The following is a 17,128-nucleotide window of genomic DNA, read 5'->3' on the forward strand; positions in this document are numbered from 1 at the left end:
ATGATGTGGGCTGTGGGCTTTTCATATGAGGCCTTTCTTATGTTGAGGTAGCTTCCTGCTATTCTGGTTTATTGAGTGTCGTTTTTTTCCCCCATGAAAGGGTGTTGAATTTTGCCACATGATTCTTCCACATCACTTGAGATGATCAAGTGGTTTTTTTCCTTCATTGTTAATATGATGTTTCACATCAATTTTCATATAGAATCATTCTTGCATTCCAGGAATAAATCTCACTTTTAATGGTGTATAATCCTTTTAATAGGCTGTTAAATTTGTTTGCTAGTATTTTGTTGAGGATTCTTGCATTAGTGTTCATAAGGGATATTGATCTGTAGTTTTCTTGTAGTATTTTTGTCTGGCTTTGGTATGGGGAAATGCTGGCCTTGTAGAATGTGTCTGGAAACACTCCCTCTTCTGCAGTTTTGGAAGTATTTGAAGAAGATTGGTGTTAATTTTAAATGTTTGGTAGGATTCTTCACTGCAGCCATTTGGTACTGAGCTTATATTTATTTGTTGGAAGGTATTTATAAATTTTGTTATTTTGGTTTCATTTTCATGTATCTCAAGATATTTTCTAATCTCCCTTGTGATTTCTTTTTTGACCCATTGACTCTTTAAGAGTGTGGTATTTAATTTCCACATATTTCTTGACTTTCCAATTTTCCATCTGCTTTTGATTTCTAATTTTGTGCCATTGTGATTAGGGAAGATATTCTTTTATGATTTCAATTCTGAGAACTTTTCTTTTTTACTGTTTATTTATTTTTGAGGGAGAAAGAGAGAGAAAGAGAGTGCAAGCAGGGGAGGGGCAGTGAGAGAGGGATACACAGAATCCGAAGCAGGCCCCAGGCTCTGAGCCTGATGTAGGGCTCAAACTCATGAACCACGAGATCATGACCTGAGCTGAAGTCCGACACTTAACCAACTGAGCCACCCAGGTGCCCCGTCGATTTTGAAAACTTTAAACACTTAGTTTGTGGTCTAACATGTAGTCTGTTCCAGGGAATGTTTCATGTGCACATTTGAAGAATATGTATCCTGCTGTTGGTTAGTGGTGTGTTCTGTACATACGTATTAGACCCAGTTGGTCTATGGTATTGTTCAAGCTTCTGTTTCCTTATTGACCATTTGTCTGGTTGTTCTATCTACAGTGGAAAGTGGCGATTGAAATCTCTTACTTTTATTATGTTGATATCTATTTCTCTCTTCAATTCTGTCCATATTCGCTTCATATATTTGAGAGCTCTGACACTGGTGCATATGTATTTATAATAGTCATATCTTCCTGGTGGATTGACCCATTTATCATTATATACTATCCTTCTTTGTCTCTTGTAACAATTTATGACTTAAAGTAGTAATAATTTGCTGATTTTTTTCTTCTGCTTGATCAAGTCTGCTTCTAAACTTCCCTAGAGATTTTTTCATCTCAGCTATCATATTCTTCAGATCCAGAATTTCAGTTTGGTTCTTTTTTATAGTTTAAATATTTTTGTTGATATTCTTACTTTGTTCATGCACCATTTTCCTGATCTTATATAGTTTGTGTTCTCTTCGAGCTCATTGAAATCTTTAGGACAGTTGTTTTGAATTCTTTGTCACATCATTTATAGATCTCCATTTCTTTAGGGAAGATTTCTGAAGACTTACTTTGTTCCTTTGATTGGGCCACCCTTCCCTGTTTCTTTGTGTGCCTTAGAATCTTTAGTGGAGATCTGAGTATTTGAAAAAAAGACACCTCTCCAGTTCTTTCTAGATTACCTTCTTATGGGAAATGACCATCACCAGTCATCTGGGCTAGAGATTCTGGAGATCTTTCAAACCTTTTCTGGGGGATGTCTTCTCCAGGCTTGTGTGTGAAATTTCTGTCAAATAGGCTTACCCCTTCCTTCTCAGAAGCCCATAATCTCTTGCTCCCCCTGGTGTCTGTTTTTGGTATTGCAATGTTGCTGGTGCTGGAACAAGCCAAGGATCACTCCTCTTTTTTCTTAAGCTACCCCTGACAGGTATCCAGAGTCTATCACCATTCCCATCAGTGCTCTGAGCCAGATGAGATGAAAACTAGTCCCTTGGGAAGCCCCTCAAAACTCCAGAATGTTGGATGCATGTTCCAATCCTCCTTCCCTCCCAAGAGGGAAGCCACAACTTAGGAGTTGTCTCCCATTTGGGCTGCCCTATTGCCAGGGAAGCAGGGGTACTAGGGAGGCAAAATGCAAAACCTTTTCCATCACTTTAATCCACTATTCTTCTTGGCTTTGTGTTCATCTGGAGTGCTATAACCTCTTAACTGGTTTCTAGAATTCTTACAAAGGGAATTTGGTCCATATATTGATTAGTCAGTATCTCCTGGTTGGGGATAGGGGGTGTGAATGGGAGCCTAGGGGTTCTTGTTCTACCATCTTGCTGACATCACTCCAATTTAGATTTTTTAATAAGACTTTTTCTGTTATCTGGAGACAGGTTTGCTTGTGGATTGAGGCCTGTGACTGGGCTGGGTTTAAATTATACTCTTTCAATACCCTAAATCTAAAGGAAGTGACACTTTCAGCAGTAAGAAAATGATAATTATGAAATGCCTTCAACTCTCTGCTGCTCCCTCCCTTTCCTCCTCCTACTCGCCTGCCTCTCTCCCTCTTCTCCCTTCTTTCTTTCTCTCCCCCTCCAGGCATGTCTGATGCAGCAGAAGCTGGACTGGAAGTAGAATCCATCACACCACGCTGGCTTCCCCCTGGAGTCTCACAGCCTGTATTCATCAGTACATAGAATGTTTGCCTTCTGTTCTTTGTGTACCAAAACAATGAAGCCAGAAAGTTTAGGCCTATTTAGGCTTATAAAAGGAGAGGAGATCAAAATAGCTAGAGTGAGCTGGTACAAGAATTACGGCACTGAGGCAAATATTTGGCTTATGTTTTGCTTCCCTTCCCTTTGCTTTGCTGTGTTCCCAGAGTTACTGCTGGGCATAGTATGTGAAATCTCTTTGAGGCTCATTTTTGATCCTGCCAAGTGTTAGGCCTAGGGAGAAAGGAATGAGTTCCAAACATGCTGAAAAAATTGAAAATAAAGCTATATGTGTAAAACTTCTTTAACGTCAGATAATCAGACTAGGTGGTAGGGAAGAGTGCCTATCGTAATTCAGAGATGGTCATTGTTAACTCATGCAAACCACCACAGTCCTGATGGACCAGAGGGTGTGTCATGAGTCTGTCGACTGATACCTGACATCTGTCTGAGAGATGGTTCTCGGGGGAGGTTTTCCTGAAAAATATCTTTCCATGTTTTTTTCCATTATGATCACTTTCTTTGTTTCATTTTTCTCCCCTTTTTTTTTTCTTTTTAGGCTAGATGCATACAAGCCAATGCGGTACCTGGAAAACAAGGCAGCTTTAAACAGGGCATTAGAACGGCTGAATTGGCCCATTTCACTGAAGGAGCTGTCGATGCTCGAAAATGAAATCCTAGCTGGGAAAATGTATATCCAACAGGCCATGGAACTCCAGGAGGCCGCCAAGAAGGAGAATTATGTGAACAAGACACCAGGAGAGGTTGGTGCCATGGAGGTGTCGGTATGTCCTCCCTCCCTCCTGTCCCAAGTCATTCCTACCTCCCCCCTCCCCCACCCGCCCCAAACCAATTTCTAAAAGAGTTAGAGCCAACCCATTAAGGTGTCAGGACTTCTTTCAACAGAAAGGAAATGCCATTCAATTTCACTATGGCCTTTTTTTTTTTTTAAACAACACATCTTTTAATTAAAAAACAAAACTAAACTGAAGTATAGTGATCAAAGGCCTGGACTTTGATATGAGCCAGACCAGGGTCCAGCCTCAGATCTGCCACCTAATCCCTATGTTATCTTGGCCAGTTACTCCATGTGAATCTCAGGTCTTTTTATCTGTAAAATAGGAATATTACTAGTATCTGACTCATAAGGTTTTTATGAGAGTAAAATGACTTTTTACAGTACTTGAGGGGCACCTGGGTGGCTCAGATGGTTAAGTTTTCCAACTTCGGCTCAGGTCACAATCTCACAGTTCGTGAGTTTGAGCCCCACATCAGGCTCTGTCCTGATAGCTCAGAGCCTGGAGCCTGCTTCAGATTCTGTGTCTCCCTCTCTCTCTGCCCCTCCCCTGCTCATGCTATCTTTCTCTCTCTCTCTCTCTCAAAAAATAAAAGTAAAACATTAAAAAAAGTTAAAATACTTCATACTGAAAGTCCCCCCCCATAAGTGTTAGTAATTATTACTAATAAAGTTTTCAAAAAGAAAAAAAATAATTTCTAATCTGACTGCCTTATTATTACCACTTTGGATCGCTTAGTTTTAGCTTTCTTTTCCTCCTTGAATAAATTTTTTACATAGAACCAATCATAGTCTCCATAATCATTTCATATTCTGATTTTTTCTTTAAACTTTTTTTTTTAATATTTTTTATTTATTTCTAGGAGAGAGAGAGAGAGAGACAGCGTGAGCAGGGGAGGGTCAGAGAGAGAGGGAGTCACAGACTGAAACAGGCTCCAGGCTCCGAGCTGGCAGTCAGCACAGAGCCCGATGCGGGGCTCGAACCCACGAACCGCGAGATCATGACCTAAGCGAAAGTCGGACGCTCAACCAACTAAGCCACCCAGGCGCCCCAGATTTTTTCTTTAATTAAAGTATAGGTGATACATGACATTATATTAGTTTCAAGTGTACAGTATAGTCCTTTGACAATTTAGTATGTTATACTCTGCTCACCACAATGTAGCTACCCTCTGTCACCATAACACTATTACAGTAACATTGACTATATTCCCTATGCTGTACATTTCATCCCCAGGACCGATTCATTCCATAACTGGAAGCCTATACCTCCTACTCCCCTTTACCCTTTTTGTCCATCCCCCTAACCCCTTACTCTTTGGCAATCATCAGTTTATTCTCTGTATTTATGGGTCTGTTTCTTCTTTTTGTTTGTTTGTTTTGTTTTTTAGATTACACATATAAGTGAAATCATATGGTATTTGTCTTTCTGTATCTGACTTATTTCACTCAGCATAATACCCTCTAGGTCCATCCATGTTGTCACAGATGACAAGATCTCATCCTTTTATGGCTGAGTAATATTCCATTGTATATATATGCCACATCTTCTTTATCCATTCATCTATCAGTGGACCCTTGGGTTGCTTCCACATCTTCACTACTGTAAATAATGTTGCAATAAGCATAGGGGTAAGTTACCCTTTTGAATGAGTATTTTCATTTTCTTTGGGTAAATACCCAGTAGTGGAATTACTGGATCATATGGTAATTCTATTTTTTAATTTTTTAGAAACTTCCATACTATTTTCCATAATAGCTACATCAATTTACATTCCTACCAAAAGTGCATAAGAGTTCCTTTTTCTCCACATCCTCACCAACACTTGTTATTTCTTGTCTTTTTGATACTAGCCATTCTCACTGGTGTGAGATACTATCTCCTCATGGTTTGAGTTTGCATTTCCCTGATGATGAGTGATATAGAGCATCCTTTCGTGTGTCTGTTGGCCATCTGTATGTCTTCTCTGAAGAAAATATTCTGCTTTTTAAGTTGGCATTATCTCATATAGTTTCTCTGTGTTTTGTGAATCTCAAATTGACTTCTTGTGACTACGTGATATTTCGTGTATGTATTATATGATGATTTTTTAAATTCTTCACTGAATATTAGACATTTGGGATATTTTACAGTTTTCTCTTTCATACATCTTAATGGCTTCCATGGTGTATTTAGTTTATTTTGTTAGGACAGATTCTTAGGAGTGGAATCCTTGGTTCAAAAGATATGAATATTTTGGGACTCTAAATATGTTTTGCCAATATAACACCTCCTTTCTGACTGTGCATGGGTGTGTGTAGACCTGGAATAGATCATCTGAAATCTTATTAAATTCTGTATACTCTTTGTATATTGTGATATCTATATATTCACTAATAGATATACCATCAAAGAACTGACCTTTGAGACTCATCCGTTTTGGATTTAGTTTTTGCTAAGTGATACTGGCTTTCCTTGACTTAAAATTTAAAAAAAAATTTTTTTTAATTAGAGAGAGGGTGAGTATGGGAGAGAGGCAGAAGGAGAAAGAGAGAATCTTAAGCAGGGGCAGAAGGAGAGAGATAATCAATGCAGGGCTCGATCCCATGACTCTGGGATCATAACCTGAGCCAAATTCAGAAGTTGGATGCTCAACCAACTGAACTACAGAGGCTCCCCCGGATTTCCTTGATTTTAAAGTTTTATCACAAAACATCTTATGCCTATTAATGTTATTCAAACAAAGTGACTTCCCCAAAGAATTATTTAGTATTCCCTTGGGAGGCACCATCTGAGGCCTTGAAACATATGGCTGTCTTTTGGCCCTCCTCACTGGATGTCCTGTGGGCACCCAAGAGTTAAGAAAACAAAGTGAATTAACTCTCTATCCCTGAAAATCTGCTCTTGCTACGTCCATTGTTAAAGTTTCTACTGAGAAGTTGAAAAGTCATACAGAATGATGTCTCTAAGCCATTTGATTTGGCAAGTACAAGTTCTTTGTACTCTTGGCATGACTCTCAGCAATGGGATAGTTTGTATAGTATTTTCTTATAATGATATTTCTCCTCACCATGTGTGATGTATTATGAGATGTTTTTATTCTATTTCTGCCATGCTCCACTAGTTTGACTTCATAATCCACTAACAGGTCTCGAGCTCCTCTTGTGAAAAACATTGGTTGGGAACAAAGCTCAAGATGGCAAGGGCTTGTGAGACCCTGCAGTGAAAATTCACCACAGATGAAAGTCATTTTCACTGATTCATGTATAAATATAGCCTGATCATAAATTCTTTCAGCAAAGGTCAAAGATTCTAATCAACAATTGTAAATTAGGGAGCAAGAGACCGTCTATTTTTTATTAAGGTCCCCTAGAGTTTATTGGTAACATGTATCAAAAGGTGATTAATGTTTGTGAGGAATGGGGATCTAATCAGAAATGCCCACACACAGTCAGAAGGGGGTGGCCAGTGGATTTGGTCCATGCCACAGCATATTATGGAGTCTGGATGTCTGTGACTCTCTGATCCGTAGCTACCCCACTGGTTCCTGAGTTTGGGAGAGCTTTGTGATTTTTCTTGTTGATGAGGATCAGATATGGGAAGAAGTACCTGCACATGTTGGTGTTAGGTTAGCCTTTACTTTGCTTTTTCTACTCAGGCTTTGCCTGGCAGTCCTTTGCTTGCCTCAGGATCAGACCCGAGGGGAGAATCATCTTCCCACCTGCTCTGCCCACCATGGTCACATTCCACACTTGACTAAAGAATTGCTTCCCTGATTTTCATAATCCACTAGTTCTGTGGTGACCCTAGAGACAGGTGCTTAGCTTACTGAGCACATAGGTAAATCTGAGAAATTGACCACATAGGTAAAGGAGAAATCTGAAAGCTGGAAATTTAAATTCTCCTTGAAAACTCCCTCTGCTCATGCCTCTTTTATTGCCATGATTGCATATTTCACCATCATTGGCTAATCAGAGCTGTGCTATGGTAGAAACCACCACTGGGCATCTGAATTATAATTAATCTTCCATAGTTCACCCTGGGAGCCTGGTCTAGGCAGCCCAGCCATGGTATCCTACAACATTTCCTTACTACTAAAGGATTGTTCTCCAGAGCAGATACTATAGAACTCAGGCTCACAAAGACCTAACAGCCTCTCCATACTCATAACCTTGACCCATGCCTTGGAAAAGCTTGGAGGCAGAAAATCTTGTGAAACTATAAGTACCTGTAAACAATCCTAAAAGAGGTCTTGGAAACATAGCCACACATCTGGCTACGCATGTTTATTTCTCCATGTTGTGAAGCATCTGGGTGGCTCAGTTTGTTAAGCGGCCGACTTCGGCTCAGGTCATGATCTCGCAGTTCATGAGTTTGAGCCCCGCATCAGGCTCTGTGCTGACAGCTCAGAGCCTCGAGCTTGCTTCCGATTCTGTGTCTCCTTCTCTCTCTGTACCTCCCCTGCTCACACTCTGTCTCTCTGTCTCTCAAAAATAAATAAATGTTAAAAAAAATCTTTATTTCTCCACTTGTGACTGGCAAGGAATCTGCAGTCCATGGCCTTTAGGAATGGTGCACTGAGTGCTCCACTCATGAAAAACAATCCAGGAGAAAGAGTGTTGGGGAGGCTATAGGTGAGGCTGGGTGAGGTGGAACTTGGAGAATGAGGGCAGAGAGACCATTTGGATTGGAAAACAGTGACTTCAGCACTCTATAGGAGAAAGTTGGTTGGGAAGACTTAGAAATTTCTTTGATTGGAAAAAATGGAGTCAGAATAGGGGCACCTGGGTGGCTCAGTCAGTTAAGCATCTGACTCTGATTTTAGCTCAGATCATGGTTTCATCATGGCTGGTGAGATCTAGCCCTGCATCCGACTCTGAGCTGTCAGCGTGGAGCCTGCTTAGGATTCTCTTTTTCCTCTCTCTCTCTCTGCCCCTCTCCCACTTGTGCGCTCTTGCACTCTATCTCTCTCTCTCAAAATAAATAAAGTTTTTTAAAAATAAAATAAAGGGCACCTATGCAGCTCAGTTGGTTAAGCATCTGACTCTTCATCCTGTGATTGGCTTCCTCTGCTTCCTAAGGAGCCACTCACACTGCACCAGAACCACAGACTCGGAGGAGGGTAAGGCCAGATAGCTCAGCCACTCAGCGGCCACCTGCTCAGGAAGCAGCCCCCAGGAGAGGGAAGTGAAAGCTGCATCTAAGTTCTGGGGATGTGTATTTCTCGTGCTGTGTTTTCTAAAGTTACACCTTCCCTGAGGAAGAATGGAACAACACCTCCAGAAAAGCACTCTCCGCCCCGTCCTTTGGATTTTAAAGCAAGTCTAGGTGTCCAAGACTCCTTACAGGAGATAATGATTCTCCCTTCATGGCCACAGCGTTTCCTTAAGCCTTGCATTCGAGTGCAATATCCTTAGTGTCCCTGTGGGCCCCAGTGCTGACCTGCTGTGCTTCCGAGAGGTCTTGCAAGAGGACTTAGCTGTAGGCTGAGGCAGGACATTCCCCTTAGAGCTTCACCTTTGACAAGATAGTTTGCCTCCTGTTAAAATGCAAATGCCTTGGGAAGGGAAGCATACAAAGGCTTCTGACTCATTGCTTGGGTGGTCACTCCGTGGTTGAGAGGGGCTGGATCAGAGTAGTCCGTTCCTGGTTTACATTTTCCTATAAGGTCTTTTCATTCTTTTTCCAGAACCCATTTTTAAAAGAGGTGCAGACCCTAGATATTCTCAGGGTGGAGGAAACCCCTCTAAATCTAAATGAGGAGAGAGATAGTGAAGGTCAGCAAATGCTCCAGGCTGGCCCTGTCCTTCTCACCAAGGTTTTAAAGGGAGAAGTTGAATGATTTGCAGAGACAGTTTGCAAATGTTCTGGTCTTATATTTAGGTGTCCTAGAGAAAGGAAAGGTCAAAACATACTTGGTACTATAAATATTGTTTTGATTACAGCAGTCACAGACTTTGGTTGGTTTTTAAGACAAAACGTAGACAGAGAAGCATGTTGGAGTTGCTGGTTTCAGCAGTTCAATGATTTAGGGCAGAAAAAAAAGTACTTAGTAGTGGCTTCATAACAAGATTTGGAGGCAAAAGTTAGTTCTAGTTACATTATAAAATGCATCCTATATGTAGTGTGGAAGCACATTGTTAAATGGGAAATGTTAAAGCATCAAACATTGAATAACTTTACTGTCCCAACCAATGCAAACCTGAGCGTGTGACCTTGAATTTAAGTCATAAATGAAAAAAGGGTGGCACCATTTTGGATTCTGCTCTGCATCACCTGGTAATCAAATCTGGCAAGGAAATGAATTGGAATCTCTGAATTTTGGAAACAAGGCAACAAATTACCCAGTGGACAGCATGCTTACTGCCAGCATCATTGCCCATCTGACTTCTCCACTGAGACTGACATGCAGCTATTCTCATGCCCCTAAGCCTAGAGATATGTTGCCTTTTCTATTTAGAGCTAGCATTTTTGTTCCCACTCTCCACCCCTTCTCACTCTCATCCTCCTTGGATTTCTTTTTAAAATTCAGTCACATGTTTGTATTTTGTGTGTGCGTAGGTGAAGGCATGCCAGGAAAACAACAGCACTGGGCATGTTCTGTGGTATAGGCTGTACACTGTCTCTCAAGTTTTTGTCAAGATTTGAAAATTCTGGCATGTGGGGTTTCTGGAAAGATGCTGTCAACATTGTGGCTGAAGGAATGCTGTGTGTAGCTGCTCTTACTGATATCCTTCCATCCCAGCAAACCAATATTCTATTTCTGTGGAATGAATCATTGCACTAAAGCTGGCCCCATAGGTTTGTTTCCTGTGGCTACTCTACTTAATCTGTAGTGTAGCTGAATGGATTGTGCAGTAGTGTGGATGAATCATTGAGTGTAGAGTGAATAGTTCCTTCCATAAAGTTACATAGTATTCTGTGTTGCTGCTGTTCATTGTTGCTCAAGCAGGAAGGTCTTCACAGAGTGAATGGTGGTTCTATATAAGATGACTTGGGAAGTGAGTGACAACTATAGAGATAAAAGATCGCTCTGATGATTTCAAGCCATTGACTTCACAGATTTGTACCTGTGAAAATATAGAAAGCATTTTCATCAGTTAGCTTCTGGCTAGGATGTTGAGAGAATTGATATTTGGAATGTAGAGATAAAGAGGGCTAGTTAAATAAATGTGATTATACTCATTTAGATTTTTTAAAGGAGGGCAACTGGGTGGCTCAGTCGGTTAAACGTCCGACTTCAGCTCAGGTCATGATCTCACTGTTTGTGAGTTCGAGCCCCGCGTTGGGCTCTGTGCTGACAGCTCAGAGCCTGGAGCTTGTTTCAGATTTTGTGTCTCCCTCTCTCTGACCCTCCCCTGTTCACATTGTCTCTCTCTCTCAGAAATAAATAAAAACGTTAAATAAAGAAATAAAAAGAATTTTTAAAAGGAACTTTAAATGTATGTAGGCATAGATTCTAGTAAGTGGCTTATCTGTTATATTGTTGAAATCTGAAGGGGGGAATTGCCTTTCTGGGATCATTGTGGACATTTTTTTGGAAATCAGGGTGTTATGCATCTGGAGGTGGAAAGGCTATCTAGTGACCTCGATGGTTGCCTGGTCTGTGGTGGACACTGGTGGCATGAAGCAAGGTGGCTTTGGAAGTTAAACTTTATGTAGAGGTGAGGTTTTTAAGCAACAGGTGATATAACTTGGTACATTCCAGATTCCCAAGATTCTAAATTCTATTAGTGATGAGAATACTTTACACAGAGTCTTCCATCAAGGAACTGATCGTAAGAAACTGTGATGTGGGCATCTCTTTGGAGTATTATGATGGAATACTGTGTTACTCATGTTCACAGTTCTGGTTGTTCCATTTCCCCTATATTGTGAAAACTGCGAACAAAGATATCATGCTAGTATCCTGTCTTTGTATACACATGGACTGACAGTTTCTCCAGTAGTATAGAAATAGTAATGCCTCGGGTCTTCTGGGAAGAAATAGAGAATTAGAAGATGTTAGAGATCATTGAGTTTTTACCATCTCTGGGCAAAAATGGAAGCCCAGAAACATTAAAAGATTGCCCAAAGTCACACAGCCAGCTGGGCAGCAGTTGGTCATATTTCTCCTGTCTCCTGGTCCAGTCTCTGCTCTTTGAGGCCATTTCAGACTGTAGACGGTCATTCTGAAGGAGTGCTTAGGTTTCCCCTCTGGGTGAAAGCCCAGGAGCAAACAGGTAACATTCACCTCTTTGACATAGTAACCGCCATCGGTAAAAATAGAAATTCCATGGGTATGAAGGGACTCCAGCAAAATCCAGTGAAAATGGATCATAAACAGAAGGATGGTATTCAGCTTACATTTCTGTCCATGGCTGCATAGGCCACAAGCAGCAAAGGTGTGAAGGCTTGTTAAGTATCCTATTTCTGGGGCACCTGGGTGGCTCAGGCAGTTAAGTGTCCTCCTTTGGCTCAGGTCACAATCTCATGGTTTGTGGATTTGAGCCCAGCATCGGGTTCTGTACTGACACCTTGGAGCCTGGAGCCTGCTTCAGATTCTGTGTCTGTCTCTCTCTCTCTGCCCCATCCCCACTTGTGCTCTCTCTCAAAAGTAAATAAATAAACATTTAAAATTAATAAACAAACGAGCAAATATCCCACAGTTCTGCAAGAGACCTTAAGCGTTTAGTTCATTATTTCTTCACTTCTGAGGCCCTTGCTCTTCATTTTCATCTCCCCAGAAATAAACCATACTCTCACTTCTTCTGATGAACCTGAAAAGCATCTCCAAACAGATCCACATGATAGATGGTTGCAACAGAACCCAGTTCCTTAGGGTACCAGGGAAATGAGCCCAAATTATACTGAACATGAACAGTGACCCAAGACAAATTGTGTTCAGACTAGGTGTATTTCAGTTGTTACGGTCAATCATTTCATAAATTAGTATCTTCCTTAACTGAAGACGTGTATATGAATGTTGAATACTTTATGTGTAACATAGCTATAGCATTATAAAAAAAAAAAAAAGAAAGACATCAAAAAGCACGTGGAGGGGCACCTGGGTGGCTCAGTTGGTTAAGCGTCTGACTTCGGCTCAGGTCATGATCTCACGGTTCGTGGGTTCGAGCCCCAAGTCAGGCTCTGTGCTGACAGCTAGCTCAAAGCCTGGACAGCCTGCTTCAGATTCTGTGTCTCCCTCTCTCTCTGACCGTTCCCTGCTCACGCTCTCTCTCTCTCTCTCAGAAATAAAATAAGGTATTTAAAAAAGAAAAAAAGCATGTGGAAGCACTTTATGGTGGCTTTGCATCAGGGAGGAGAGGGACATTTGATGGTCTGCAAAGAGGAGCTGGAGAATGATGTTATGGGGCACTCTGATTAGGATGGAGGACCCAAGAATTAATAAGTTAATGGTCAAGAAATTTAAAAAATGAAAAAAGAAATAAGGAAAAAAAATCCTCATTTCCACAATGTAGCAATTTGAAGAAAAATACCTATTTGGTTTATCTTTTGATTTAAGAGTAGATTCAGAAGGTTCTGTGCTCATTCACTCATTGACTCCACTGTATGCAAAATGCTGTGAATGGTTATATCTAGCAAACCAGAATAAACAGCTGTCTATTTTTATCCTTTAAAAAAACCCACAGATTTATGGAAATATGATTTTCATGCTGTAAAGTTTACCTATTTCAATTAAGTGATTTTTAGTAAAACTGACAGAGCTATCAACCACCAACACCAAAATCCAGTTCCAGAACACGTCCATCACCCCAGAAAGACCCCTCATACCCATTTGCAGTCAGTCTCTGAAAGTCAGCTTCTGTCTCTCTATATTTGCCTTTTCTATACGTTTTATATATAAGTGGCTCAATAATATTTCATGGTATGGATATATGACATTTTGTTTATCCATTTCCTGTTAATGGACATTTGAATTATGTCCACTTTTCATTATCGTGGATAATGCTGATACGAATACATGGAAGTCTCTGTGTGATACAAGTTTTCATTTCTTGTAGCTAGATATCTAATAGTGGTGTATCTGGGACGTATAATACATTTATGTTTAAATTTTTAAAACATTGCAAAAATTTTTCCCAAAGCGTTGAAAATCAATTGACTACGAACGTAAAGATTTGTCTCTGGACTCTCAATACTGTTCCTTTGGCCACAGGACTATTCTCATGTCAGTACCACACTTCCTACAGATTTGTTCTTTTTTCCAAATTGTTTTGGCACCTTTAGTTTTGTATCTCAATTTTTGCAAAAAACCCACAAAACAAAAAACTTAGTGAGATTTTGATATGAATTATATTGGATTTAGAGATCAGTTTGTGAAAAATAGCTGTCTTAACTATATCAAATTTTCCAATCCATAACATGGTATGTCACTCCACTTGTTAGATCTTTCATTTCTCTCAGCAATGTTTTCTAGTTTTCACTGTGTAGTTCTTTCACTTATTTTGATGTTTATTCCAAAATTTTCTGTTCTTATTGAAGCTGTTATAAATGGAACTCTTTTTTTAATTTTTAAAAATGTTTATTTTTGGGAGAGAGACAAGTGTAAGCAGGCACAGAGAGAGGGGGAGACACAGAATCAGAAGCAGGCTCCAGGTTCTGAGGTGTCAGTAGAAGAGCTCTATGCAGGGCTCGAACTCATGACTTGAGCCAAAATCGGATGCTTAACCAACTAGGCCACCCAGGCACCCCTTGGAATTCTTTTCTTAGCTTTATTTTAAGATTATTCATAGCTAGTACATGGAAATACAATTGATTTGTTTTTTTAGATCTATCTTGTATCATGACATCCTGCTGAACTTGTTAATTAATTCTGGTAGTAGCTGGGTGGATCATAGCATTCATGAATAAAGACAGTTTTATTTATTCCTTTCTGACCTGGATGCCTTTAATATTTCCTTGCCCTAATTGTACTGGCCAGAACCAAGTACACTCAAGTACACACTCAAGTACAGTGTGTAGGAGAGATAGAGAGCCTTGTCTTGTTTCTGATCTTAAGGGCTTTCATCATTAAGGATCATGTTTGCCATAGGCTTTTCATAGATGACTTTCACCAAGTTGAAGAAGTTCCCTTCTGTTCCTAGTTTGTTACGAGTCTTCATTGTGAAAGGCATTGGGTTTTGTCAAGGACTCTTTATCCATGTGTTTAATAATATGGCTTTATCCTTTATTCTGTTAATATGGTATGTCACATTAATTGATTTGTGGGCCTTAAAACAGCTTTGCATTCCTAAGATACTTGGTCATGATGTACAATTCTTTTTGCATGCTGCTGGATTTATTTACAAATAGTTTCTTACAGATTTTTTACATCTATATTCATGAAGAGTATATAGGTTCACAGTTTCCTTTTCTTGTGGTATCTTTGGTTTGGAATTGGGGTAACACTTGGCCTTCCCTCTTGTAATATAAATAATCTTTCCAGTAATTTCTGCTTTCCTGGGGTTCCTCTTTTCAGTCCTCTAGTCAGATGTAAGGTTTTACGTTCTCAGCTCAGCTGCATGCCTCACTTAATTGTATCTGGGGCCAAACAGGGGCCAGAAAAAAGAGAAAGAGAGAGAACACTGGGGGTTCACCTCACCCTCTTGAAACCACAGCATGCCTAACCACATAAGAAGATTCCTTCAGAGAGTTAGCTCCTTTGGGCTCACTCTGCCAACATTGATGCCCCTACCACAGGACTGCTTGCAGACTGGGGTCTGAGAAGAAGAGGGGGATTTCTGTAATTTTTGTGAGTGTTAGGAGTCCTTTTTTCCATTAAGCCAGAACTACAGGGCTTCTAGAGCCCTCTGCCTGCACCCTGGTACCACTGCTGTGTTTTGGGCAGCCTTGCAATCAGGCCATGAAATACCAGAGGAAGAAAATGGTAAACCACCAGTCTGTTGGCACTTTGAATTCAAGTCTTCTTTCCCAAGCCATTTGCTATTTGCCTTCCAGAATGATTAAATAGATCTTACCTAGAAGATCAAATGCCATATGTCTGTTTTTTAAATTTGTTTTCTAATAATTCATTTTAAATTTATTTTACAAAAGCACTGGTTCTAAAATTTATTGGAAATTAAATGTAATGACTGTTCTGGTTGATGTAATGGGGGTTTTGGGGTTTAGGGGAATGGAGGATAGTGGGTCTTTCTACTAATGATCAGTTAACAAGCATAGAAAGCAGGATTTTAGAGTTGGACTTTACAAATCAAAATGATGCTACCAGTTTCTTCATGTAGTGGACACAGTGTGACATTCACTTCGAGCCTTGACTTATACGGTACCATTTGGAAATTAGAGAGGAGTTCTTCGTTTTGCTTTTCCTGAAATCGCCTGGGGTGAAGTCTTCCCAGAGAGATTATAATTGACCTGGGGTTTGAATGAGTTATCTGAACAGAAAAGATGTTGCTCATTTTAAAAAATATTTTTCTCAAAAAAATAAAATAAAATAAAATAAAATTCCTCTGTTCCTCTGTTCTTCAGATTAGATAATTTCTGTTGATTTGTCTTCAAGTTTCTTTCTTCTGTCATATCAGTTCTGCTATTGAGCTCTTCCAGATATTGTGCTTTTTTACTCCTAAAATTTGTATTTTTTTATATAGTTTCTATTTCTCTGGTGAAAACAACTACCTTCTCATTCATTTCAAGAGTTCAACCTCTTGGACCGTGGTTATAATTGCTGATTTAAAGTCTTTATCTGATTATTCTACACTTGATCTTAGCCAAAAGGACAAGAAGTGATTTTATCTGATTATTTTAACACCTGGGTCATCTCAGTATTACAATCTATTGGTCACCTTTTAACTTGAAAATCAGTTATATTTGCTTGCTTCTTAAAGCTTTTTTTTAATGTTTTAATCTTATATTTGAGAGAGGGAGATAGAGACAGAGCGCAAGTGGGGGAGGGGCAGAGAGAAAGAGGGACACAGAATCCGAAGCAGGCTCCAGGCCCCAAGTTGTTGGCACAGAACCTGATATTGGGCTCAAACTCACAGACTGTGAAATCATGACCTGAGCTGAAGTCAGACACTTAACCGACTGAGCCACCCAAGTGCCCCTGCTTGCTTTTTAAATGTATGTTGTAGGAACATCTGAGTGGTTCCGTCAGTTAAGCATCTGACTTTGGCTCAGGTCATGATCCCACAGTTTGTGGATTCAAGCCCTGCATCTGACTCTGTGCTGACAGCTCAGAGCCTGGAACCTGCTTCAGATTCTGTGTCTCCCTCTCTCTCTGCCCCTCCCCCACTCATGCTCTGTCTCTGTCTCTCAAAAATAAATGTTAAAATAAATAAATACAAGTATGTTGTATTTTGGATTGTATCTGGATATATTGAATACTATGTTTTAAGACCATGGATCCTGTTTAAATTCTCTGGAAAAAGTTGACCTTTTTTGTGTGTTAACAGTTTGATTAGGTTTAGGCTGCAAATTCTGTCTCACTTCTTAAGGACAGTGGTTCCCATATATCAGTTCAATTTTATTTTATTATTTAATTTTTTTAATGTTTATTTTTGAGAGACAGAGATAGAGCACGAGCAGGGGAGGGGCAGAGAGAGGGAGACAGAATACTAAGCAGGCTGCAGGCTCCG

The 17,128-nt window shown here is 40.0% G+C and overlaps 1 protein-coding gene across 1 annotated transcript in view; it reads left to right on the forward strand.

Moving 5' to 3' along the window:
- VWA3B (von Willebrand factor A domain containing 3B) overlaps positions 1-17,128 on the forward strand; it is a 201,203-nt gene that overhangs the window by 157,016 nt on the left and 27,059 nt on the right. The window contains exon 22 of the mRNA XM_039232442.1: positions 3,338-3,542. Coding sequence (XP_039088373.1) covers positions 3,338-3,542 — 205 coding nt within the window. The remainder of the gene's footprint in view (positions 1-3,337; positions 3,543-17,128) is intronic.

Source organism: Hyaena hyaena, unplaced genomic scaffold, assembly GCF_003009895.1.
Source record: "Hyaena hyaena isolate Hyena2069 unplaced genomic scaffold, ASM300989v1 scaffold_64, whole genome shotgun sequence".
Classification (NCBI taxonomy): Eukaryota; Metazoa; Chordata; class Mammalia; order Carnivora; family Hyaenidae; genus Hyaena; species Hyaena hyaena.